Source organism: Taurulus bubalis (assembly GCF_910589615.1).
Source record: "Taurulus bubalis genome assembly, chromosome: 9".
Taxonomy (NCBI): Eukaryota; Metazoa; Chordata; class Actinopteri; order Perciformes; family Cottidae; genus Taurulus; species Taurulus bubalis.
The window spans coordinates 18606464-18628527 of NC_136597.1; the positions used below are offsets into that span (position 1 = coordinate 18606464).

The 22064-nt window shown below is 39.6% G+C and overlaps 2 protein-coding genes across 3 annotated transcripts; one reads left to right on the forward strand and one right to left on the reverse strand.

Annotated features, from left to right (window-relative positions):
- Positions 1-198: 198 nt before the first annotated feature.
- LOC306741536 (AT-rich interactive domain-containing protein 3B-like) lies at positions 199-10186 on the forward strand (the record flags this gene model as incomplete). Its single annotated transcript, XM_079223838.1, has 9 exons — positions 199-225; positions 1009-1620; positions 6413-6487; positions 6593-6665; positions 7476-7659; positions 8404-8654; positions 8941-9213; positions 9311-9400; positions 10047-10186. The coding sequence occupies 9 exons, from the start codon at positions 199-201 to the stop codon at positions 10184-10186; spliced, it is 1725 nt and encodes a 574-aa protein (XP_079079964.1).
- A 6750-nt stretch (positions 10187-16936) lies between these two features.
- LOC306741019 (uncharacterized protein) lies at positions 16937-21664 on the reverse strand. 2 transcript variants are annotated; one of them, XM_079223271.1, is made up of 14 exons: positions 21617-21664; positions 21304-21530; positions 20940-21201; positions 20709-20808; positions 20538-20583; positions 20365-20434; positions 20191-20264; positions 20023-20101; positions 19782-19857; positions 19607-19689; positions 19437-19523; positions 18737-18850; positions 18486-18638; positions 16937-17315 (listed from the first exon to the last, which is right to left on the reverse strand). In XM_079223271.1, exons 1-14 carry the CDS (start codon positions 21644-21646, stop codon positions 17307-17309), a joined length of 1410 nt encoding a protein of 469 aa, XP_079079397.1. In that variant the 5' UTR covers positions 21647-21664; the 3' UTR covers positions 16937-17306. The 2 variants fall into 2 exon arrangements, with proteins under 2 accessions (XP_079079397.1, XP_079079396.1); XM_079223270.1 differs by having other exon boundaries at positions 16937-18638.
- Between the last annotated feature and the right edge of the window lie 400 nt (positions 21665-22064).

Consider the following 22064-nt stretch of genomic DNA (forward strand, 5'->3'; position numbering starts at 1 on the left):
CAGGGAGGTAAAGCGCAGAGCCGTTTTACCCCTCCTCCAGTTCTAGCTCCGATCACTCCGGCCTCCGAACAACACTGGCTTTTAAATCACATTTGATCAGAGGAATCTTTTTTTTCCGGTTAAAAAAGAAACTGGTCATGCGATGCGATTTATTTCTGCCGGAGGGAAGAAGGAAAAACTAGATACGACCTGTTGGCGATGATGGATTACTCAAAGGCGCAAATGGTGAGCGTCGACGACTCTTTGGTAACGCTCCTACTCGTGTTTGTTACAGTAACAAAGCAAATGGCGATTAATCTAGACTTTTTCAGGACCATTTGACCTTCATGGATTTAGTTTTGCTTTTTTTTCGAATTAGGAACAGCGTTTTCCATGATTATTAGGGTAGGCCTTGTTTTCGCATTATTTCCCCTGTGGAATAATTAAGTTTTTACTTAAAAACCGAAAAAAACTATTTGTGATACAACCTAACCCTAATCCTTTCATATTTAAGTAGCATTTTAAAAAGTACGGTTACAGTAAATCTTAGTGAGATTTTTTTTATCCTGCTACTATTGTATCAACTAAATGAATGTAATTATTGTCTCAAGCCATTAAGTTTTGTCTCACTTTAATCCACCATTACTGTGCTCTCTGAGGTTCAGACAGCGTCTCTTTTGAAAGTTCCCCTTTACATGACCTACATTATGTTGTTTTGAATTCCAAAACAAATATGTATACCCTCAATCAGACAATATAGTTAGTACTTAAACAACACAATTAGGTTCATTTGACCCTTTTAGCCTTCTTATACTTGTTGAATGCTGTCTCCATTATTCATAATTTTGGATAATTTTCTGCTGTGTGTGTGTGTGTGTGTGTGTGTGTGTGTGTGTGTGTGTGTGTGTGTGTGTGTGTGTGTGTGTGTGTGTGTGTGTGTGTGTGTGTGTGTGTGTATAAAAGCAAAAACACACATCAAACATTTTCTCAATTAAGTTGGGGATTTAAAAAAATGTTTTGTCCATATAGTCAAACCTATCCGAGGAGGGCAGTTCAGCTGGGTGTCCACAGTCCAGTAATGCCGGAGTGAAGCTGGAGGCGGTGATGAAGCAGCTGCAGAGACAACATGGGGCCAAACTGGAGATGAACCTGCAGGAGAAACATCTTCTTCACGCCCAGCTCCTGTTTGCTCAACACGCTGCTGCAGCGAGAGCATCTGGCTCCAGTCTAGAACCCACACTATTTGGCAAAGCAGATGGACCGACTTATCAAGCAGCTCAACAAGCTTTGAACAGCCATCTCGGCAGAATAGATCCAGATGAGGAAGATGAAGACTCTGATGATGAGGAACAGGAAATGGCGGAGCCTGAAGAGAACGACGAGGTGGAGGAAGACAATGAGGATGAGGGGGACGGGCCTCATCAGCAAGTGAAGAAGCCTGGCCTCCAGCAGGTTGCTGCCTTCCCTTTCGCTCCGTACTCCACACCTCACTCATCTTCTGTGAAGCAAATGTCAGAATCTCCGCCTTCAGCAATAAAACAGGAGCAAGAGGAGAAAGAGCTTCTGTCTCCTGCAGGCCAACACAACTTCACGTCACCCAATGGCTTCGCTGACTGGGGATACGACGAGCCATTGAAACAAGTAAGTTACCTTTTGATTGAACTGCACAAATCAAAGACATATTGTTTTTCTTCACTGTATTGTTTATTACTTTTATAGTGGACGCTTCCCCTCATACATTACATATACAATCCCATTGTAATACCTCTGTCCACTCTTGGATATATTATAGTGATTATAACCGAATTTTTAAGTTGCCAGAGCCTCAATTCAAGAGCTCAACATCTGTATCTCTCCATGTCTGCTGGTGTGTGTTCTAACTCTTATTAATAATTGTTGACTTCTTCCGAGAGGCTCACTTCTGCCTGGTCGGCCTCCTGTTCTCTCACATGTGGGGTGAAGGAGCGTTTCCTATTGGCAAGATGCCCAAACTTGATAGTGTTCAATTAATGGCCAGGCCAGAGATCTCTCCTTCTGCTATGCTACACCTCATTTCTCACACTGTCGAAAAAGCGACCTCGCCACTGGTCCAGTTAATTGGTCTTGGCTGTGGGCCAAACCTAACTGTTCAAAGCTGCCGGTTCAGGCCTGACAGAGATGAAGTCAAAATGAGAGCAGAGGATTAATGAAATAGTCTCAAGCGTGTATTTATGGACAAGGTTGGCTTAAGGGTTAACTGCTGTAAGGAATTGCTGGATAAAGGCCACCCCTTACCCAGCAAATCCTTTCAGTAATTAACCCTTTTCTTGTATTGGACAGCTCTACTTTTAAATGAGACCCACATTTAATATTTACGAGTGCTTTCCAACAGATATGTTTGGCTACTTTTAGCAAACAGAGGGTCCCTTCAGATATCTATTTTTCTTCTGTATGTGTGTTCCCCTTAAACAGGCCCCACTTCAATACAATACATTATGATTCATGAGGCCTGTTGCCAGAAGGACAGCTGGGTTAGTGCCTCACAGCATACCAGCAAACAGCCACACATAAAGTTTACTTACAGTATAGTTTCAGTGGAGCAGAATGGACTGCTGGTTTGTTATCAGTTTTACACATCGCAGGTTCATTATTTAGAGATATTTCATATTTTTGCTTTCCTCTCTGTTGCCTTTTTGGTACAGGTTACATGTGGAGTGAAACATTACTGGTTCTTTTTTTGACTAAAACCAAAATGATATATACGCTCAGAAACCTCTTGCCTGACATAGCTCAGTGAATAGCTTTGCATATTGTAGCCGTCGCTTGGCAACACTTAATGGCAGCTTAATTCAACTGCAAGTAATCAATACATTATATGGCCAGAGAATTGCATTTCCTTTTGTCAAGATTTAGGAGGGCTTGCTAGAGATATTTAACTTAATCCTATTTTCCTGTGTTTAGCTAAAAAGCATTACGTTTCTTTATCATTGCTCGTTTGTAGGAAACATTATTGCGCTCAGCAAGCTCTTGTTAATTTGCATGCAGCTTATAACCAGACTCTAAAATGTATTGTGTGTTTAGTTTGGCAGTGTTGAGTAAATACGTTCACTCTGTTAGCTTGACATGGGTTCTTCCTGCAAGTTAATGGTGTTTAGCGTAAATTACTGTAAATATTTACTCTTGTTACCCTCTTTTCATCCTAAAATTGCCCCCCTCTCTAACTTCTTTCGCTTTTTCTTCCAGTCATTTCATTAATCAAACATCTTTGAAGATGTGGACAGGCTGTGCAAGCCCCCCCATGCTGGGCAGCCATTGTTCAGTCCTTGTGTGCGGTCTGGTCTCACTGTACAGCCTTGAATGTCTCGTGGGCGGGGATAAAAGGCCCCTGTTTGCTCACAGTCCCAGTTCACCGCACAGCAAGGGCCAGATAAATTATCTTGACTTGCTCGGGTGACTAAAGGCTCAATAATTTGATTTGGATTAAACATTTTCTCCCCCTGCAGTTACATTGACATTTGAAGAGGGATATGTTTACACTGCTGCTCGGCTGGAGCAGCTGCATGATTTGAATCGAGCTAATTATAAGAGGCCTTTTACCGTTTGAGTAATTCTTAGGGGCATTTCAAATGGACTGTAATTTATTTAGGTTTTATCTTGAATGGTCGAACAGACATATTTTTGAAAGAACTACTTTGTGGGTTTAGTAATATGCATTAACCGGATAATTTGTCATTTTAATATATAAAACCATCTTGAAAAACACATGAATCAAGCCTTTTTTTTTTTTTTCAAACAAAAGAAACCTTTTCCTGACCTACATACTGAATACTATCAGGATTCCCAGGGCTGAATGTGTGAAAAATGTGTGAGCAATTAACTGAAAGCTCTTTGTTAATAGAGCCACAGTAGGTCCCAGTTGCTCATCAATAAGAGGGGGAAGGGTTTTATTTCCATTTCATGGTGAAAAGACCGGGATGTTTATCTACCTTCACGTCAATACGCTTTCTGTTGGGGGAGTAGAAGTCTTTTATCAGAAATGTCTAAGCTAAAGTCATTAGATTTGTCAACAGCTGTGCCGCCATACAGTTGTATGTTTAAAATGGATACATACAGTTGCATTTTGTTTAAGTAGTTTAACAACGAAAAACAGGAATGCTAACTTATTTTACAACGAAAAGGTTGCTGTTTAAGGGTCCATTTAAAAACAGTGGTTCCCAGCCAAAGGAGCAACTCACTTCTGTATTTATTGGTAGAAATGAAATTAAGTAATAAAAAAAAGTGGTATATATCAGTCAGCTGTATAACTTGTGTTTGTGATTTAAAGTGTGTGACTGTGAGAAAGGAACAGTTGGATAAAAGTCTTGTATAGATGGCTGAAACAGTTGGCTAAACATAATGGAGATATGGTTAGAATGTGATGGCTTCAAATACATTAGAATGATCTGATGGGCTGAGAGGGAACCTCTGCGTTAGAGTTCCATAAAGCTGTTTGTGTGTCCGCATTTTCAGTTTGAATCATGTTTTTACTCTAAACAAAAGCAGAATTACTGTTGGACTGACACATTATTGGTTCCCATGTATTTTGTAGTTCAAAAGGTGAAATGTAATGGGTATTATTGGTATCAGCCCCAGGTGAGATCAGGTTGGCACAACAAACATTTAGTGAATGTGTTTTAAGTACAAAATGAGGCATTTAAATGCAAGTAAAATTGTTATGAGGAAAGACGTTGAAACACAAAACAGTTATGTTTATAAAACCCAAGCATTTGATCCTGTCACATACAAACACACATTTAGTTTTTGATAATAAACATGCTTGTTTTAATATGAAACAGGAGCATGAACAGACAGGCGTGTGAGCCTTTATCAGCGTTGAGCAAGCAAACCGATGACAGATTTTAAAGCAGAAAAGTGTGACAAATCATAAGCTGCAACCAGATCAACAATAGTCCTTAATTTGAATGATTTTTAATGTCATTTTTTAATAAAAATAGAAGGGATAATAAAGTAATTGTAATGACAGGCCATTCTTAAGAATGTTCTACCAACCATGTTTGATTTTCATACTTGCAACATCATGCAGCTCTCGGCGTGCGTTTGCAGGACAATAACATCTCAGCAGGCTTTTCCACACAGTTGCACACACACTGCCCTCCACTCGCATGTTTAACCTTTAACTGTCATGTAAAGGGGGAGGTGATGGAGGAATAACAAGTCACATTAAACTACCTAATGAGCATGGGAACTTTCATTAATCTTTTTTTTTTTTTTTTTTACAGTGCCCACTTAAAGGGACACTCCTTTTTTTAAGAAATAAATAGTGAAAAATAATTCAAAGTATATAAAATAACACGTACAAGAGCAAACTAAAAATGACACGGCATGAACACATACAGTATTTACTGTAAACTACTAGTTCAGTTTATGTGAAGGGAAACAGTGGTGTGATTAGTAGCTGCAAAGTCAGCAGAGCCAAGCTCCTTTCCCACTCGACAAAAACCCACTTCCACTCACTAACCTCTAGCTTTTGTCTTTAGTGGAAAAGGTTGCAATTGTCATTCATTCCCGGGACAAATGACTCTGCCGTAGTTACAGGGATTTATCGGCTCCAAGCAGCAGTGATGGAAACATGCAATCCTGTTGGACACAATAGTTTTTGCCCCATTTCTGGTGCAATGCTATGTGACATCCATACATACAATTAATGTTTTCTTCAAAGCCACCAGACTCCAACATATATTTAAAAACCCTGCGTTTACATGCTACCTTTTGGTGGGAAACGTATGAGAAATCTAGTTAAATCATATATATATATATATATATATATATATATATATATATATATATATACACACACACACACACACACACACACACACACACACACACACACACACACACACACACACACACACACACACACACACACACACACACACACACACACACACACACACACACACACGTGTGTGTGTGTGTGTGTGTGTGTGTGTGTGTGTGTGTGTGTGTGTGTGTGTGTGTGTGTGTGTATATATATATATATATATATATATATATATATATATATATATATAAAATAGCATAGAATACACAATGTGATGTAGTATCCCTTAAGTTGTACACAATGCCAGTGGTTTACCGTCTGACTGTCAGTCAACATGATTTCAATGCTGGGAAAAAAGCAGGCTTGAACACACAAGGTGGAAAGCACAAAGTCCAGAGTCCTTGAGGAAAATTTAACAAATAAAGAGAAGCTTTAAATAGGAATGCTATCACATTGAGAGTATTTATATAGCGTGCGTGTATGTATACAACACCATTCATTGTCCATATCTGTTTTCGTCTGAATTGAGCAATTCACTTCTAAACGTTTGCCATGCTCCCTCCATTGAACTCATCGTATAATCTGAAGGACAAACAGTTGACTAATGTTTCTCTCTGTTTGTAGTCACAGAGAGGAAATGCCATCTGGGCTGAGGAAAATGACGGAGGAAAAATAAAAGGAGAACCATCCAGGGACTTTGCCAAGGTGAGAAGATTTAGTCGATGCATGTCAATGAATAAATGGCTGAAATGGTCAAATTAAAAGGTGATTGTCTTGTTGCTCATGGTGTTTGTTTTTTTTTTCTTACAGCTATATGAACTAGACAATGACACACAACGGAAGGAGTTCCTAGATGAACTCTTTGTCTTTATGCAAAAACGAGGTAAGAGTCCAAATTAAAGCCTTCAGGTTGTACAAATCCTTTTGTTTTTGTGAGTAGCTATGGGACATCTTTCTGGTATTTTGAGAAATTATAGCAAGTGAATGCAACAACACACGCTAGTTTTAATAATACATATATATATATATATACATACATACACTTTACATTATTTATTAATTTGTCAACAGAGTTTCGTCACTGTCTTAACTGACGGTAAAAGTAGTTGTGCATTTGGTCTAATAAAAACAAATCCCAGTCAAACAGAAGTAAATGCAGCGGGACTCTGTCTGCAATCTTTCCTCGTGTGTGTGTGTGTGTGTGTGTGTGTGTGTGTGTGTGTGTGTGTGTGAGTGTGTGACGGTCACAATGATGGGAAATGCTTGTTTGTCTGTGACGTGTTCATCTTAAGCACAAATAAATCTTGTTTCTACAACTGCTTTTAGCCTCCTTGCTTAATTGGCTTTACTCCAAGTCGGGATTGCATGGGTTAGCTGTCAACCCTGTGATTGGCAGGCCCCTCCCCCTGCGCTCAAATCAATGCGGCGACAGATCTGCTGTGGAATTGTCCCCACCCCCACCCGTCTGAAATAAACTCCATTAGAGAAGTCTATCCACGCAGATTATACGTGCTAAGCCACATTACCTAACATTAACCTCAGACCCTACGGTGCGTATTTCAGAGTATGTTGTGGTTCTCCTTTGTCCTTTTTTCACATTTCATGCCAACTTCTCAGAAGTAGACTTCAAAGACAATAAACACATTTCAGTAGATGTTTAAAAAGTGTCTGTCTCCTCCTTTCACTCGTTCAGGAACTCCTGTGAACCGCATCCCCATCATGGCAAAGCAGGTGCTGGACCTGTACAGGCTTTATAAGCTTGTGACAGAGAAGGGAGGCCTGGTTGAGGTTATTAACAAGAAGATCTGGAGGGAGATTACCAAAGGTCTCAACCTCCCCACATCCATCACCAGCGCAGCCTTCACTCTCCGCACCCAGTACGTGTTTCTCTCATTTGTATAAAAAAAGCCCAAAAGCTGTTTCATTGACAGACATTCTCTACAAGGACAATCGAAAGAATAAAATGTGCTTCATTATGAAGGAGTAGACACATATTTTTGTTCAAATGTGATTTTAAAGTCTCTTTAAATGGGTTAAAATGTAATATCCTGAAATGATTGAATTTATTATTTAACATTGGGTATAACATTTTCAATTGATTGAACAATAATTATTATAACATTGACAAATTAATTAGATATCTAATTTCTTTCAGTATTTTTACACCATGTGGTGTGTGGCCTTTAGTAATGAACGCATTATAGTATTTCATATGTTATCACATTAATAAATACCCATATATTTTCAACCTTGTTTGAGAGGCATTGACTACATTTTGAGAAATTATTATATTATCTAACAGTTATTCCATTATTGTTTACCATTAGGTTTGCTATACATTATTTTTCATCTTGAAGGCAGCTATGTAATTTACAAAATAATTAAAATTATCATTTTGTGCAGAAAAATAAAATGACAAATGCATTACAAATCATTTCTGCAAAGTAAATCCACCAGCTTTGATATCTTTCTTTCATATTAGTTTATACTTGCTTTTATGCTGTGTGTATCTATACGTGTAGTAGTAATTAAAGAAGCTCTGTTAGCTTAAACATGAACACAGCTTGAATATAGTGCTTGTTTGCGCCAGATCAATTGACAAATAATATATTTTTTTGCAGATATATGAAGTACCTTTACCCGTTTGAGTGTGAGAAGAAGGGTCTGAGTTCTCCAGGAGAGCTGCAGGCTGCCATTGACAGTAATCGCAGAGAAGGTCGACGTCCCAGCTACACCAACAGCTTATACCGCTACTCCCCCTCCCCGAGCTCCGCTTCACATGCCCTCCTCTCTTCACCCACCATGCAAACAACCCCGACCGGACACAACGGCCTGAATACATCCGCTAGCCCAAACCTGAAGAGAAACGCAGGTATGACACATTGTGTGCTGTGTAAGAAAACTGGTATCCTTGATTCCGTTGATTTTGTAAATCATCCATGTCTTAAAGTTGGTACTTTGATCACCTCCTACTTGATTATTAAAGAATGTTTTAACCATTTAAACTTTTTGTGGTGAACCAGGCTGCACATTGAGCAGATGTATTTTTATTAATACAGGTTTCATAGACAGGATAATGTTTCAGACATTGTATGAACTTCTGTCTTCCTTTGCTTTTTCTTTCAAATCATTTTCACCGTGTTTTTTTTCCTGGTCAGATGAGATATCAACCCCTGTATTACCCAGCCGGCTGCCCATGGCTCTGTCCCTGGGGCAGCAGCAGCAGCAGCTGGCACAAGCGGTCACGTTGGAGCAGTTCAGAGATAGACTGGAGCGAGGAGCTGGAGGAGCTGCAGCCGACGGTCCAGAGAAGAAAATGATGCGGATGGCGGAGGAGCAGCAGCGCCTCATGCAGCAGGCCCTCCAGCAAAATCTCCTGGCCTTTGCGTCTCACTTCAACCCCATGAACCACAAACTTAACAATGGACATGGTGAGTTAACCTTCGCTGTGATGACACATGTCCTGTCATCACTTAACATGATTTTGGGAAAGGCCATAAATTGGAGTATTTTCTTTTTCTCCCACAGGGAGTAAACAGGATATGTCTCTGAGTATCTCCACAAATGGAGCAGCCAGCATCAGTGTATCTGTGGAGGTCAACGGCACCGTTTACTCAGGTGAGTAATTACATTCTAACAGGGTGTTGAGCTTTCTGTGTGTTTTTAAATTAAGAGAAAAGAAGCAGCGAGGAAAGGTTTTTGTATAATTTTTTTAATACATTTGTTATTTAGTTTTAAATATGTGTGTATGTATGTATGTATGTATGTATGTATGTATATATATATATATAAATAAATTGTTTTATTTCTGTTATCTTCTTTGTAGTCAATTGGAATGTACATTGCGAAACCAGCGCTCGTTTTTTTTGAGATGTGAGACTACACTTTATACAATACATCGCACTGTATTTAATAATAGAATCACGGTTTACTCATAGTTTTCGGTTTGCAAGAATAGTTTAGCAAGCAGGTGTTGAATATAAAGACTTCTATTATGTATGCTAAACTAAGCTAGCCTGCAGGTTCTAGCTTCATGTGTTGTGCACAGACATGAGAGTGGTTTCAATTTGCCCATCTAACTCCCAGCATGAAGCAAATTAGCGTATCTGTTTCTCTATTGAAACGGCAGCTCTAAAGGCTTTATTCCTCTGAATATTAAGTACTTAATTAATATAAATTCTGCCATGAGCTTGACCGTGGAATATGTTATTTTAAAAATCTATTTGTTTTATCTTTATTCTTCTCTCTGATGTCTGTATTGCAGGAATGCTGTTCGCCCAGAAGTCAGCTGCTGCTGTGGCGTCACAGAACGTAACTCAGGCGGGAACAAATGGTTTCAGTGCCATGTCCTCCTCACACAGTCCCTCCTCTTCATCTTCCTCCTCCTCCAAGGGACCACATTAAGCCTCACTGGTCTTTAAATCTGTCTGTAGTTCAATAATTAATTAATACATTTGCAATATGCATACTTCTCTTGTCAGGCAAGAACTATGTAAACTATACTGCTGTTTGCTTGTACACCTCTACTTGTATTAGTTGACCTCCTGTTTGTTCACTCAAGCAGTGAAGCTCAGCCGTAACGCGTGAGGAAATTTAGCATTTGTTTTTCCATTTTGACAACGTAATGTGCTTTAAATGAGTCTTGTCAAGGGGACATTGATATTTTACCTGAAAGGCTTACAAATTGACCATAATATAGATTCAGATCATAGTTACCTTTGTGCCTGTTAGAAGCTTTTATGTTTTAAAATGTAGTGGCATTCATGTCTAGAGGGCTTTAAAAGGTTTGTTCAGAAGTGTCTATATAGCCTCGTTGGGTGTCAACTGCATTTATAGCAAATTATCAAATGGTTTTGTAGCTGCCTTTCTTCATAGTAGAGCAAATTGGTTGCCAAAAGTGCAGCTAATGAAGACCAAAAAGCCTTAGCTCAATGTCATAGCTCCTATCTATAACTATGTTTTATGAAGCCATTTTGTATCCCTCCTTGTAAACATTTGAGTGAAAGGTCATACTTTATACTTTTCATAGCAACTTTCAGGGATTATGTACGCCATCGGGTTCCTTATTAGAGAAATTTGCTCCAGGTTGGTTGGATTTATGTTTTGTATTATGTTTCATTTAACTCTTATTTAATAATTTGGCTCGGCCTTAAACTTACAGAATCTTTATTTCAAGTCTGCTTTGAATTGACAAAGGCAAAATAAATGGAGACAACATTTTGCTGGGAATTGTATGTAGGATGGAAGTGATTCAACATTTACCTCAATTGACTTCCCATGTTGGTAAGTTTCTCTGGAATTTATTCTGGATTCAGGAATGTCCTCTGGACTCATCATTGTTTAACTGTATCTCATTATATATTGCAGTGTTGTATTTGCATACACACAGAGAATGTATCACTAATGACCTCAAGCTTTTGACAAGTGAACACTGAAACAGTTCTACCTCACTCTTCTGGAGAAATATGCAATACTTAATGCAGCATGTGTTGGTTAAGCCATCTGCTGAAATATACTGTATGTGGACAATCAAGTAGACATATCAATCATGCAAACAAATGTCACTGTGAACTTGGACATGTGGTCATGAAGAATAAAACAATATTGTGTGCTGTAGAAAGACTGTTCCTTCTTTTACACACAGACAGTAACCCTTTGTGAACCCTTCAAGGCTTTTGCCTTTATAAAGATAAGTAGGATCATACATAATGTTCCAAAAAAGTTAGCTGTTCTCGTCATGTGGCATGCATACAATCATGTTTATGTTAGTTTTGTAAATGGTCTGTTTATAGTTTTAAGCTTGAACAAATCCCTAATAAGCAAGTAAACATGTTATACAATGCATGCATAACCGCAATATAAGGTTTACTTAATGGCTGTTCTTTTAAGCTTTCAACTGCATCTTGCATCTTCATCCTCTTCATCAATGATGCCAATTCAAATAGTTTTGTCACACATTTGTGTCCCAATTTCAGGAATGAACTTCTATGTTCAAATGTATTTGTGACTTCGCAAAGCCTGGTTTACAAAGTGCTTCACGGTTACAAATGAAAAAATAGATTAGAACAGAAAATAATATAACTGTATTTATTCAGGTTCACTTATACTTAACTTTCATATTTTCATTTCAAAGGTGATTTAAGGGAAAGACTGTCAGATCCGTCTGCAGTAAAATGAGAGGTTTTCTTTGGGAATTCTGGAGCTTGGAAACACTCCCACTTTCGTCCAAAGGGACCGCCAAAACAATTTTCTTTTTTTTACAAAAGTTACTTCCAGTAGCTTTAATATATTTAACCAATAACCTGTGAACAATTAAGAGATTAATCTCTGAAAAAAATCCTGTCCTGGATTTTAATAATCATTTACATTGTGCTCCAAATTGAGATATTGATGTCAAAGCAAATTTGTAAATGTGGTTTTCACAATATGTATTTCCCATCAGATTAAGTTTAAAAAGTGAAAAATCCCCACATTGTGTGTGTGGAAGAGGAAGCAGAGAAAGCGTCCGTATGGAGAGTTAATTCCTGAACTCTGCACCAGACCTCTCTGACAGAGGTTATACTAATGGAGATAAGAGCTCATGTGTATGAGGATGAGGGCGGGGCATGTGTTTCAGGATTTACCGGGGGATAGTTATTCTATAGTGATACAGCTGGATTGGCATCTGGAACACTGTTGTAGAAAGATGCTTCAGGCACAATTTGAGGTATTATGAGATGATATCTCCGCCCACAGGCCCCCGCCCGCCAGGGAGAAATAATACCAGTCAAGTCACTCTGCCGATGAGGAGATCATTGTACTGGGATGAAGACTGGAATATACTCCATGCGAGTAGGGACGACAGGATGATATTTTTCAACTTTGAACCAGGAAAGACACCTGCAGTTGCGGAACATTGCTTGACTATAGCTATATGAGAAATCATATTTATAAATTAATGTAGCGTGCAGGTTTGGTTGCTCATTTTGTTGTTCAAAGCTGAAACGTGGGATTCTAACAATCCAAGATGTGGCAATGGTTGTTTTTGTGCCTTTGTGACTTTTGCACTCCAAAACAATGGCTTTGATTGACTGAAGCAGAATCATGAGGGGAAATACCTCCAGCACTGTTTTCAGAAGTCCAACTAATGATCTTCTCCACTGGGACCTCTGGGTTTTGAAATAGGCTCTGATAAACCTTCAGCACAAGGTTGGCACCATGCCTTACCAGGATGAGGAGTACCCAGGTCAGCCTCTGTGGCAGTCTGTGCTGCTCTTCTGCTGTAAGGGTATGATCGAGGGCATCATGGTCATACTCTTCTTCTGGCTTCTGGTGCAGGTCCTTTTCACCAAACAAGTAGAAGGTATGGTCTTAGAGGATAGGTTGGTCATATTTACATTAGTTGGCGCAATATTTGTTTTCAATGTACATATGGGCATGTGATTTAACAGTACTTTAAGAAACATTGGGTCTATGCTTTCGGGGAAATAAGGTAAAATGGTATATGTTCTGTTTTATGTAATCACGGGTAAATAGTAAATGGCTGCCATCTGATGGATCTTTTTATTCTCTTTTATGTCTCCAGTTCACCTCCAAATTCTTCTTCTGGTCGGCCTGATAGTCTTTTGTCTGAGTTTGTTCCTGGGATGTATTCTGTGCTGGAGGACAAGTCAGATTTGTGCAAGGAAAGACAAAGATCCTGTGACATCAGCACCAGCTCCTGCTGAGCCTGTTTCCTTTGCCCAAAACCCGCCTCCCTCAGCAGCGATGACAGCATCCAGGCAGCAATACGAGGAGCTTGATGGAGACATAGTGGAGTACCCCTCAACTTTCACCAGCTCTGCCCCTTCGGAGAGTGAATTTGCCTCTCTGCCATTCTCTAAACGAGCTCGAGCTGAGTCTGAACAGAAGGAGCAGCCAAAGTCTTATTTTTCCCTGCGTCGCCTCAGCACACCACCACTAACATCACCCCTTTATAAACCCATTGATCACAGTCATGCTTCTCTGCCAACATTTCCCAATATGGGTCTGTTGTCCAAAACATGTAAGGCTCTGCAGAGGCGCTGCATGGTAAAGGGAGATAAAATATCTTATGATGAACACAGCAGGCTCACCAGCCCCAGTGCTGGCTCTCCTTCTATGCCTGAAGAACCAATCCCACTGGCTCCGCTGAGCTATAGCTCCAGTGCCAGTTGCCAAATTCAAATATCACCAAAACCCTGCCTCCATTTCACTATGGCCTTCTCTCCAGAGCAGCAAACTCTGGCAGTCACTGTGCTGAACCTCACTGGGATGCCCCACAGACTGGAGGATCTGTCTGTGCTGGGCAGTCTGCCGCCTATGTATCCCTGTCCCATACAGGCCTCTGCCCAGAGCAACCTCAGTCCTGAAACCCACAGTCTGGTGATGCTTTTGAAGGTGAGCTCTGTGAAGGAGCTCCAGAAGTGTGCCCTGAGAATAGCCGTATACACACGGGAAGTTCCCAGCGCGAGAGGCACCACGCTGGGTGAACTGGAGGTCGAATGTGGAGGAAGAGACTGGAGAGCAGAGCATCCATTTCACCTCACAAAAGAGCTTAACACAAACAAGTGGAAGATACAAAAGGTATCGGTATATTGAATTAACATATGTGAGCCGGTGTTGACTTTATTTTTAACACACATGGAGGTATGGGCAGTTTAACCCGTTGGGAGGCCCCAAGGAAAAAATCTGCTGCTGGGCCCATTTTGGTCCCTCCTTTGAGAACTTTTACGACTTCACTTTAAAAACCAGATGTGTGACCAGCTAGTTGGTAATCCAGTTGAAAGGTTACCAGTTGAAAACATCTGCTGAAACAAACACAAAGGGGAACACATGGATACATAATTTGATTTAAATTATTTTGCTTTTATTTTTGCTGTTTTTGTGTTGCAAATGGATATGTGGTGTCTGTGGTCAGGACAATTACCCCCCCTTTGGCGATTGATTTTTTTCCTTGCTCATTGAGGTTTCCCTCTCTGCTCTTTGACTGCAGAGTCTGACCTCACAGGATGCACTGATGTGTAAGGGGCTTAGCTGTCCTCCACAAATCTTCATTTTGCTTCAGTATCAGACTCTGGCCCATCGCATCAAAGCCACGGTCCTCAGAGCAGATAACTTAGCCAGTCTCGTTCACACGTTGGCCGCAACAGGTAAAACCAGTGTTGAATGTCACATGAATTTGAAATAATCTGTATTTGATTTGGAGATCCCATCAGGACATTATGTATAGAGACATTATACAAGCATGCGTGGGCAAAACCAAGTTTTGCCTTTCAGGGGCAGAAGTAAAGTAATTCCCTATGTTTGCTTTAAATGTTTAGGGGATTAAATGATGTCTTACAGAACTCGAATGCAGCAGGAGATCATCCCTTTTTTTAATGACATTGTGGTTTAATCCCTCACTTTTCACAATCCTCAGGAAAATGTTCCAATCTCCTCTGGATCTCTGATCTGACAGATCTAATCTATGTTTGCATTAGCCGGGTCAAGGCATTACTTTTATTGCAGACAACATGTCCTGTAGAAAGAGCCATTAGATGTTATGATATCTGTTTCGTGTACATTATTGGATAATCTCTTTTTGTTTTATATCAGATTCAGAAAGTATTTGTTGCACAAAGTGCATTTCTAGGGCAGGAGCAATATATGTAATTTATCTCCATGTTTTACTTGGAGGTAATCCAAGTAAATTTACATGTCATACTGTATCGTGTATTCACAGTAGAAAATGTGTGGACAGTAAAAACATCTTTGCTTTCATTGGGCAGTGTACATAAACATTTGTGTGTGTTATAGACCTTTTTATATATATATATATATATATATATATATATATATATATATATATATATATATATATATAAACTAATGCATAAGCTCTGGAGGATTAGAAAGTGCTTGTCTACAACTGTGAAACTTTTTTTTTGTTGCTTTTTTATGCCGACTCAAATCAATGAATTATATACTTATAATGGGTTGGTTATACAATATAGTGTTGTCCTGCCATTCACTGTTTCAAATGTATGTAATACATGTGTGTGTGGGAAACCTTCTCTTTCAAGCTTGCATTTGAATCTTCATGTATGAGGTTTTATTCTACATTAGATTTGATCATGTATGTATACCTGTGCACAGAATACCAGGTGGTGATCAATCTGCATAATCAAGGAGTTGTGATCAGCAGCAGAAAAACTGAAGGAGGGTCCCGTACTGTGTGGAATACTTCTGTCCTTTTTGACCTGCCTCCAGGAGACATCAGTCAGCTGCCCCTCATGCTCGAGTTCATCGTCGTGCAGGTAGAAATTGTTTTGGGAGCAAACAATGCATTTCTGTTGATGTATTTGTAATGTAACCCTGCAAATGTCACATTCCTGCACAAATTCAGGTTCTTTCAGAAGGTACAAGTCTTGGTCGAGTCCTAATCGGAGCTGAGGGTGCAGATGCAGGACGTGCTCACTGGAGGGACATGTGCAGTCTGAAGGTGGAGCAGGCACGCTGGCACACTGTACAACCAGAGGCTCGACAAGATCCGACCGGTGTGTTGTAAAAAAACAGTTCATGACCAGTGGACCTGACGTACTATATTAACAAAATAAGATATTATAGGTCACCTTTGCCATGAAGTGTACACTTTGTGTATCAAATGATGCATTTACAGACGGATATGTGGGAACTCATGACAATGGCCTTTATTCAATATATATCAACCTGTTAATCCTACTATGGTATGGTACTGTAAGTGCATAACATGACCTTTGTAATGTAAGTCATATTTGTGAAACTAAATGTATGAATGCATCTTTTACAATGTGGGTGATCTTGTCATTCATTTGAACATGTAATACACACATGTACTTCAGATGCTAACATCACATGATGTGCATAATACAATAGAAAGAGGCATGTTTCTATTGTGATGTGAATGTTAGTATTTTGTCCACCTTTGCTTTTAAATCTGGGATGTGCTGCTGGTTAACTTCTTTTTGCTCATTGTATTTTGGGTTTAGCACTCCATCGTGTATCCCATTGTTGAAGAGCAACCTCCTTTTCCAAAACATACATACTCTCATGTGAGCCTGTAATGATTGCCATATCACATCATATAGAATCATATCATGTCATATAAATAAACACACACTTTTGCCGAACGGAGCTTGGTGACTTTTATTAAAACTTTTATCGGAGGTAAAAGCATCCTCCAAGTTTAAACTGTTGAAGTAAAGTCCTTAAATGTAATTTAAGTAAAAGGTTATTGTTGGCTGGTGCAGCACTCTAATTATTGGTCTATGCATGTATTGCAGTATATAGCAACTTTTGCCCAATGCAGGAACACATCATTTGTCCTTTCCCTCCTCTTCATCTTCATCAGGGCTACTTATATCTACAATCTGAGCCAGGAATATTCCGTCAGGATAGCAGGATGGTGATATTTTCTGCTGCAGGTCAATGTCATCTGAACAGTGATGAGACGTATCTGATAGTTTCTTTGCAGCAGGAGGGCAGTCCTGAATTGATTGCTTGCACGTTAGTGTGGCTAAATCAGGAAAAATGGGGGTGAAATAAATATACAAAGATAAATATTATAAAATGTCATATCGGTTTGGTATTTTAGCACATTCAGAAGTTAGAAGGCCACAAAAAGAAGAAGATAAATGAATTAAGATCAGGAACTTATCCACCAATAAAGTATCTTGTTATCCACATTATTTAGTCAACTTGGGTATTGGTGGATATGTCCCTGTCTGAGATAAAGACATGACTCCCATAGTTTTCCCAAAGGCTCACAGCACAGGTCTACACGAGTGACTATTACACTGATTCATGTTTAACGTCACCTTGCAGCAGATTCTCATTTTTTGCCTTCAGATGGCAGATTTCTGCGCTCAAAGATGACATCTGGCAGAGGAGAGAACGGTTTCAAATCTCTCATTTCATCTTCATAATGTGTGATAAGACCTCTTTTAGAGATCTATTCTCTATTTTGTTTTAATAAATGCTTTTCAGAGTAGATTTGTGTCACATCTCCTTTTCAATTAGCAGCTAAAAAGAAGTGTAAAAGAGGGAAAGATACTTTCAGTGTAAATTGCAACTTGCTGTTTAACATTTAGACCTTGATCTTTTGTTGCACATGACGTATTAACTATTGAATGGCTTTGATACATAGTTTATCATGATGTGTCTGAATGTTACTGACTTGTTCTCATCTCTGATCTCATGTACAAGACAGTGATGTACTGTAACTCTTTCCTATCCTCTTATCATTGAGTCAAATGTTCCAGCTGACCGGTTCACCCCTCAGCTTCAAATCTGATTATTTACAGAGTAGAAATAGTCATAATGTGAGATTATAGCTGACACCCCACCCTGTGTTCTGTTTGCTCCCCAGAAGCGGGGATTAGTGCACACCCGTGTGTGTAATGAAGGAATGTGCGGGTAGGTCTGCTAATTCTGTGATATAATCTGTGTGCCGTGATTATGCCATCAATGACATTAATTTGCATCTGTTGCAGTTGTTAGTATATTTATTTATGAAACATACAGTGAGGCAAATATAGATGGTCTTTTGAGCGGTGTGGTGGCTGTAGGTTTTAATGTTTATGTTTTAGTCATTTAGCTGTGGCATACAAAGCTTCTTTAGCCTGTTTGTTTATGGAGTTTCGACTTGGCAACCAGTCCACTTGGTGTCATGTTAAGCCTTTACAACCTGTAGGCTTTGGTTGGGGGAGTTTTCCTCTGCATGAGCCTCTTCTTCCTGCTTTCCCTCCTCCCCTGTTGGCCAGTCACTGCACTCCTCGTCCTCCTCAAACACCGGCATCAAACCGGAGCTCTGCTGCCAAATCCTCCTGTCCCCTGGATTCTGAAGGGGAAAAACAACAAGATCTTTTTGCACATATTCACATTAGTGAAATATTTTGTATCTCTAGCAGTATGTTTAGGTGCTGAGATGGTTCTTACCCTCACAACTTTAGATGTTTGGGACCGGTCTTGTGGCGAAGAGGCTCCAGTCTGACCTGCTGCTGATCTGTTGTGAGCCTCCTTTCCCTCTTGCCCCTTAAACAGACTCTTTAACTACAAATATGGTAAGACACATGATATATTCCGATTGCAAGGCATTCGCAACAAGTATTAAACAACTCTAGGCGCCCTACAGGACAATGTCAGTATGAGGATGTAATGTTTAACTTTATCCCCCTCAAATGTCAGACATGATGCTGACATTTGCTTATTAGCTGTGGTAAACGTTGCAGTACCACAGAGTACAAATATTAACACATTAACACATTTTTAAGTATATCAAAAGTAAAAGTTGTCATTATGCAGAATGGGACATTTCAGAATAATGTATGTTATATTATTCATAATTATTGATGCATTAATGTGTACATCACAATAGTGCAGCTGGTAAAGGTGGGGTTTTTAATTGCTTTATTTACTTCTGGGTAGTTTGTAAATTTCAGCAAAGTCCTAAAAAGTATTCTCTACAACGGTTCGTATGATATCTTAGGAAAATAATTTCATAAGCGATCCATCTAACAGTTGCTGTGATATTTCAGTCTGAACCAAAATAGTGGACCAACTAGTGGACTAAGTGGATCCTTAGAGCCGTTGTATTAAAAGAAAACCTGAAATCATGTTAGTATCAAGCAGTATGTACCTGCTCAGTGACCATCCTCCTCTGCTGGTCTGTATCTATATTCATTTTATCCTTCCTGCCTTCAACAGATGGTTTCTCATCTTTAACCTGCAGATGAGAATTCATGTATCATGTTCATCATCACCACCAAAGCAGGCCATCTTAAGAGGTGTTGTTTTTATAAACTTTACCGAGTAAAGCTGCCCCAATGTTTGAAGCTTCTGGCCTGCCTGTGCTTCCTCCTGCTGCAGCTGCTTTGTCCTCCTCCTGCCCTCTGAGAAAATGTGGAGGAAGAAGCTTCAGAGCTGAGCTAGTGAGAAAAATCAACACACTATCTTCAGCTGCTGTTTTAAACCTGGGTCGAACCTTCCAGCTGTGCGCTCAGTGAGTCAGTGGTTGGGACATTTGCTTGGCCTCCATCTTTTTGATTATCTTCAGAGGCCTTTTTCATGAGCGTTCATGGGAAACAGACACAATAAAGAACGAGGAGATGGTTAATACCACATTTATCACACAGGCTGGATCACAGTTGGTTGAGCACAAATCTATGATTGTTTTGAGTCATAGATCGATAAGATTGCATGTTTTGGCTTTATAGCGACTGTACCTTGAGAGCAGAAATCTTAAGTTGAGCCTCATTTTTTCCCATCTCTCTCAGCCTTTCTAGACGCAGCAAAGCCTCTTCCCTATAATGGTAACAATTAAAACCTGTCCACACTCACTTCTTAGTCTTTGAAACAACAAGTAATTTGTACATTTTTCAAAGGAAGCTTACCTTCCGCTCAGTTGCTTCTCTCTTTCTGCTAGTTTTTGCTTCAGTCTTTGAACTTCACTGCTTTGTATCCATACCTATTTACCATTAAAGTTAACTGTCAGTACCACATACACAAAACATTTGGTGTATTATTAAGGTCAAATTCAGTTCAGCGAGACCGGAACATCTTGTTACCTCAGGGGCTTTGTTTTGGCTGCAGTGGGAGTCTGATGGCGGCTCCCATAACAAAGAGGATTGTGATAAGCTGATGAAGTGTACACGATAAAGAGAAAGATCACAGAATTTCATTTTGAGCATTTTGCTGATGGTGCATTTTGAAAATGAAAATCTCATCAAAATCCACTCACACTGTCTGGGTCTCTGTGTCCTCAGTTTGTACTGAGGCTTCACTGCCTACAAATACAAGGTCAGAGCACTTTAACACCCCCTTGTGGTTAAGAATAAAACGACATATGCTTTGCTTCAAGAGTAATCTTGTTGAGAATATTTACAGACTGCTAAGAAAGAAGTGCATTTACCTTTATCTTTATATCTGTGAAGCAGAGCCGGACTCCTGCTCTTCTCCAGCTCTCGTTTGCATGCATCAAGCTCAAACTTTAGAAGGGAGTCTGATTCCTTCTGTTAAAAAACATATTGTTAAATAACCCCCTTTGCTTGGAGTTGAAAGTAGATTTAAAAATGTAAGTTTTATCAAGATGCGTCCAAATAAACTGATGTAGAATATAGTTATTTTCAAAGGATGGTCTTACTTCATTCCTGTTGTTCCTTTTGAGTTCCTCTAGCTCCTCCTGTGTGGACTGCAGTGTCAAAGCAATCTTTTGCCATTTCTCTGCCCAGTGTGAGGCCGCAGCTTTTAGTTCCTCGATGCTCTGGACTCTCACTGCATCTTGTTTCTGATGTTCTCCCTCTTGCAGCTGTAGCTTCTCCCTCTTTTCAAGGACCTCCGCCTCCAAACACTGGCACCGATCCTGCAGTTTGTGTTTCTCTAATTCCAAAACTTCCACAGATTCCCTGGATAATTGTTCAGTTTCAGTAGAGACAAGGTAATTATACTCTATCATAATTCTGTCTTTTTTTCAAATATTGAAGAATAGTGCTTGTTCAACATCTCACCTAAGCTTGCAGCACTTTTCTTTCATCTTTTTTAACTCATCGTCACCTTCATTCATTTTACTCAATAGCTCTTCTTTTTCTCTGACCAGCTGAGATCGTTCTGCCTTCACAGCTGTGATCTGTTTGGAGCTGGTGACCCTCTCTGCCGCTGCCTCCTGTAGCTGAGACTGTGATGTTTTCAGTTCCTGCTTAATCATTTCCAGCTCACATGTCAGCTTTTCATTTGCCTGGCGTAACGACACAACGGGGATCATTTAATAAAGAATTCAGAAAATGTAACATTTTTCAAAGATGTCTACGTCAAGTGTTTAACCTCTCCGAGAGCCTTTTTTTCTCCCTTCATTGTAACAGTTTCCTGATCCTGTTTGTTGTTATGAGGCTCAATGTCACAACCCTCTGAACCTTGTTGGGCCATCTGCAGCTGTGACTCCAGGACCTGGGCCCTCTGGTGCAGAGCTGCTTTCTCCTACACATGCAAAAATAAGCGAGTGATGATGCCAATACATAGTATTTTGATTTTGGGTCAGATATTGTAGTTTAAGATTATATAAGATACCTTGATCAAGTGATTTTTGTCAGACAAAGCCCCTGTCAGCTTGGCCTTCAGTTCTTTTATATTATCCTCCAGCTTAAGCACTTGAGTCGACAAGATGGCTTTATCCTGAGAAGATTTAAATACTATTTAAACATTTTAAATGTACCTGTAGGAGAAGGTAACACCAAGTCAAAGACAGGGAACTGACCATGCACGCTTGACTGAT

Excerpts from the sequence above, each read along its gene's own strand:
- LOC306741019 (XM_079223270.1), bottom strand. The coding sequence starts at position 21,646 with ATGAAGGGAGAAAAAAAGGCTCTCGGAGAG. Across the intron at positions 20,435-20,537 it reads GACACAGAGACCCAGACAGT|CTTATCACAATCCTCTTTGT; the intron begins GTGAGTGGATTT and ends ACACTTCATCAG. Across the intron at positions 18,851-19,436 it reads GGAGGATGGTCACTGAGCAG|TTAAAGAGTCTGTTTAAGGG; the intron begins GTACATACTGCT and ends CCATATTTGTAG.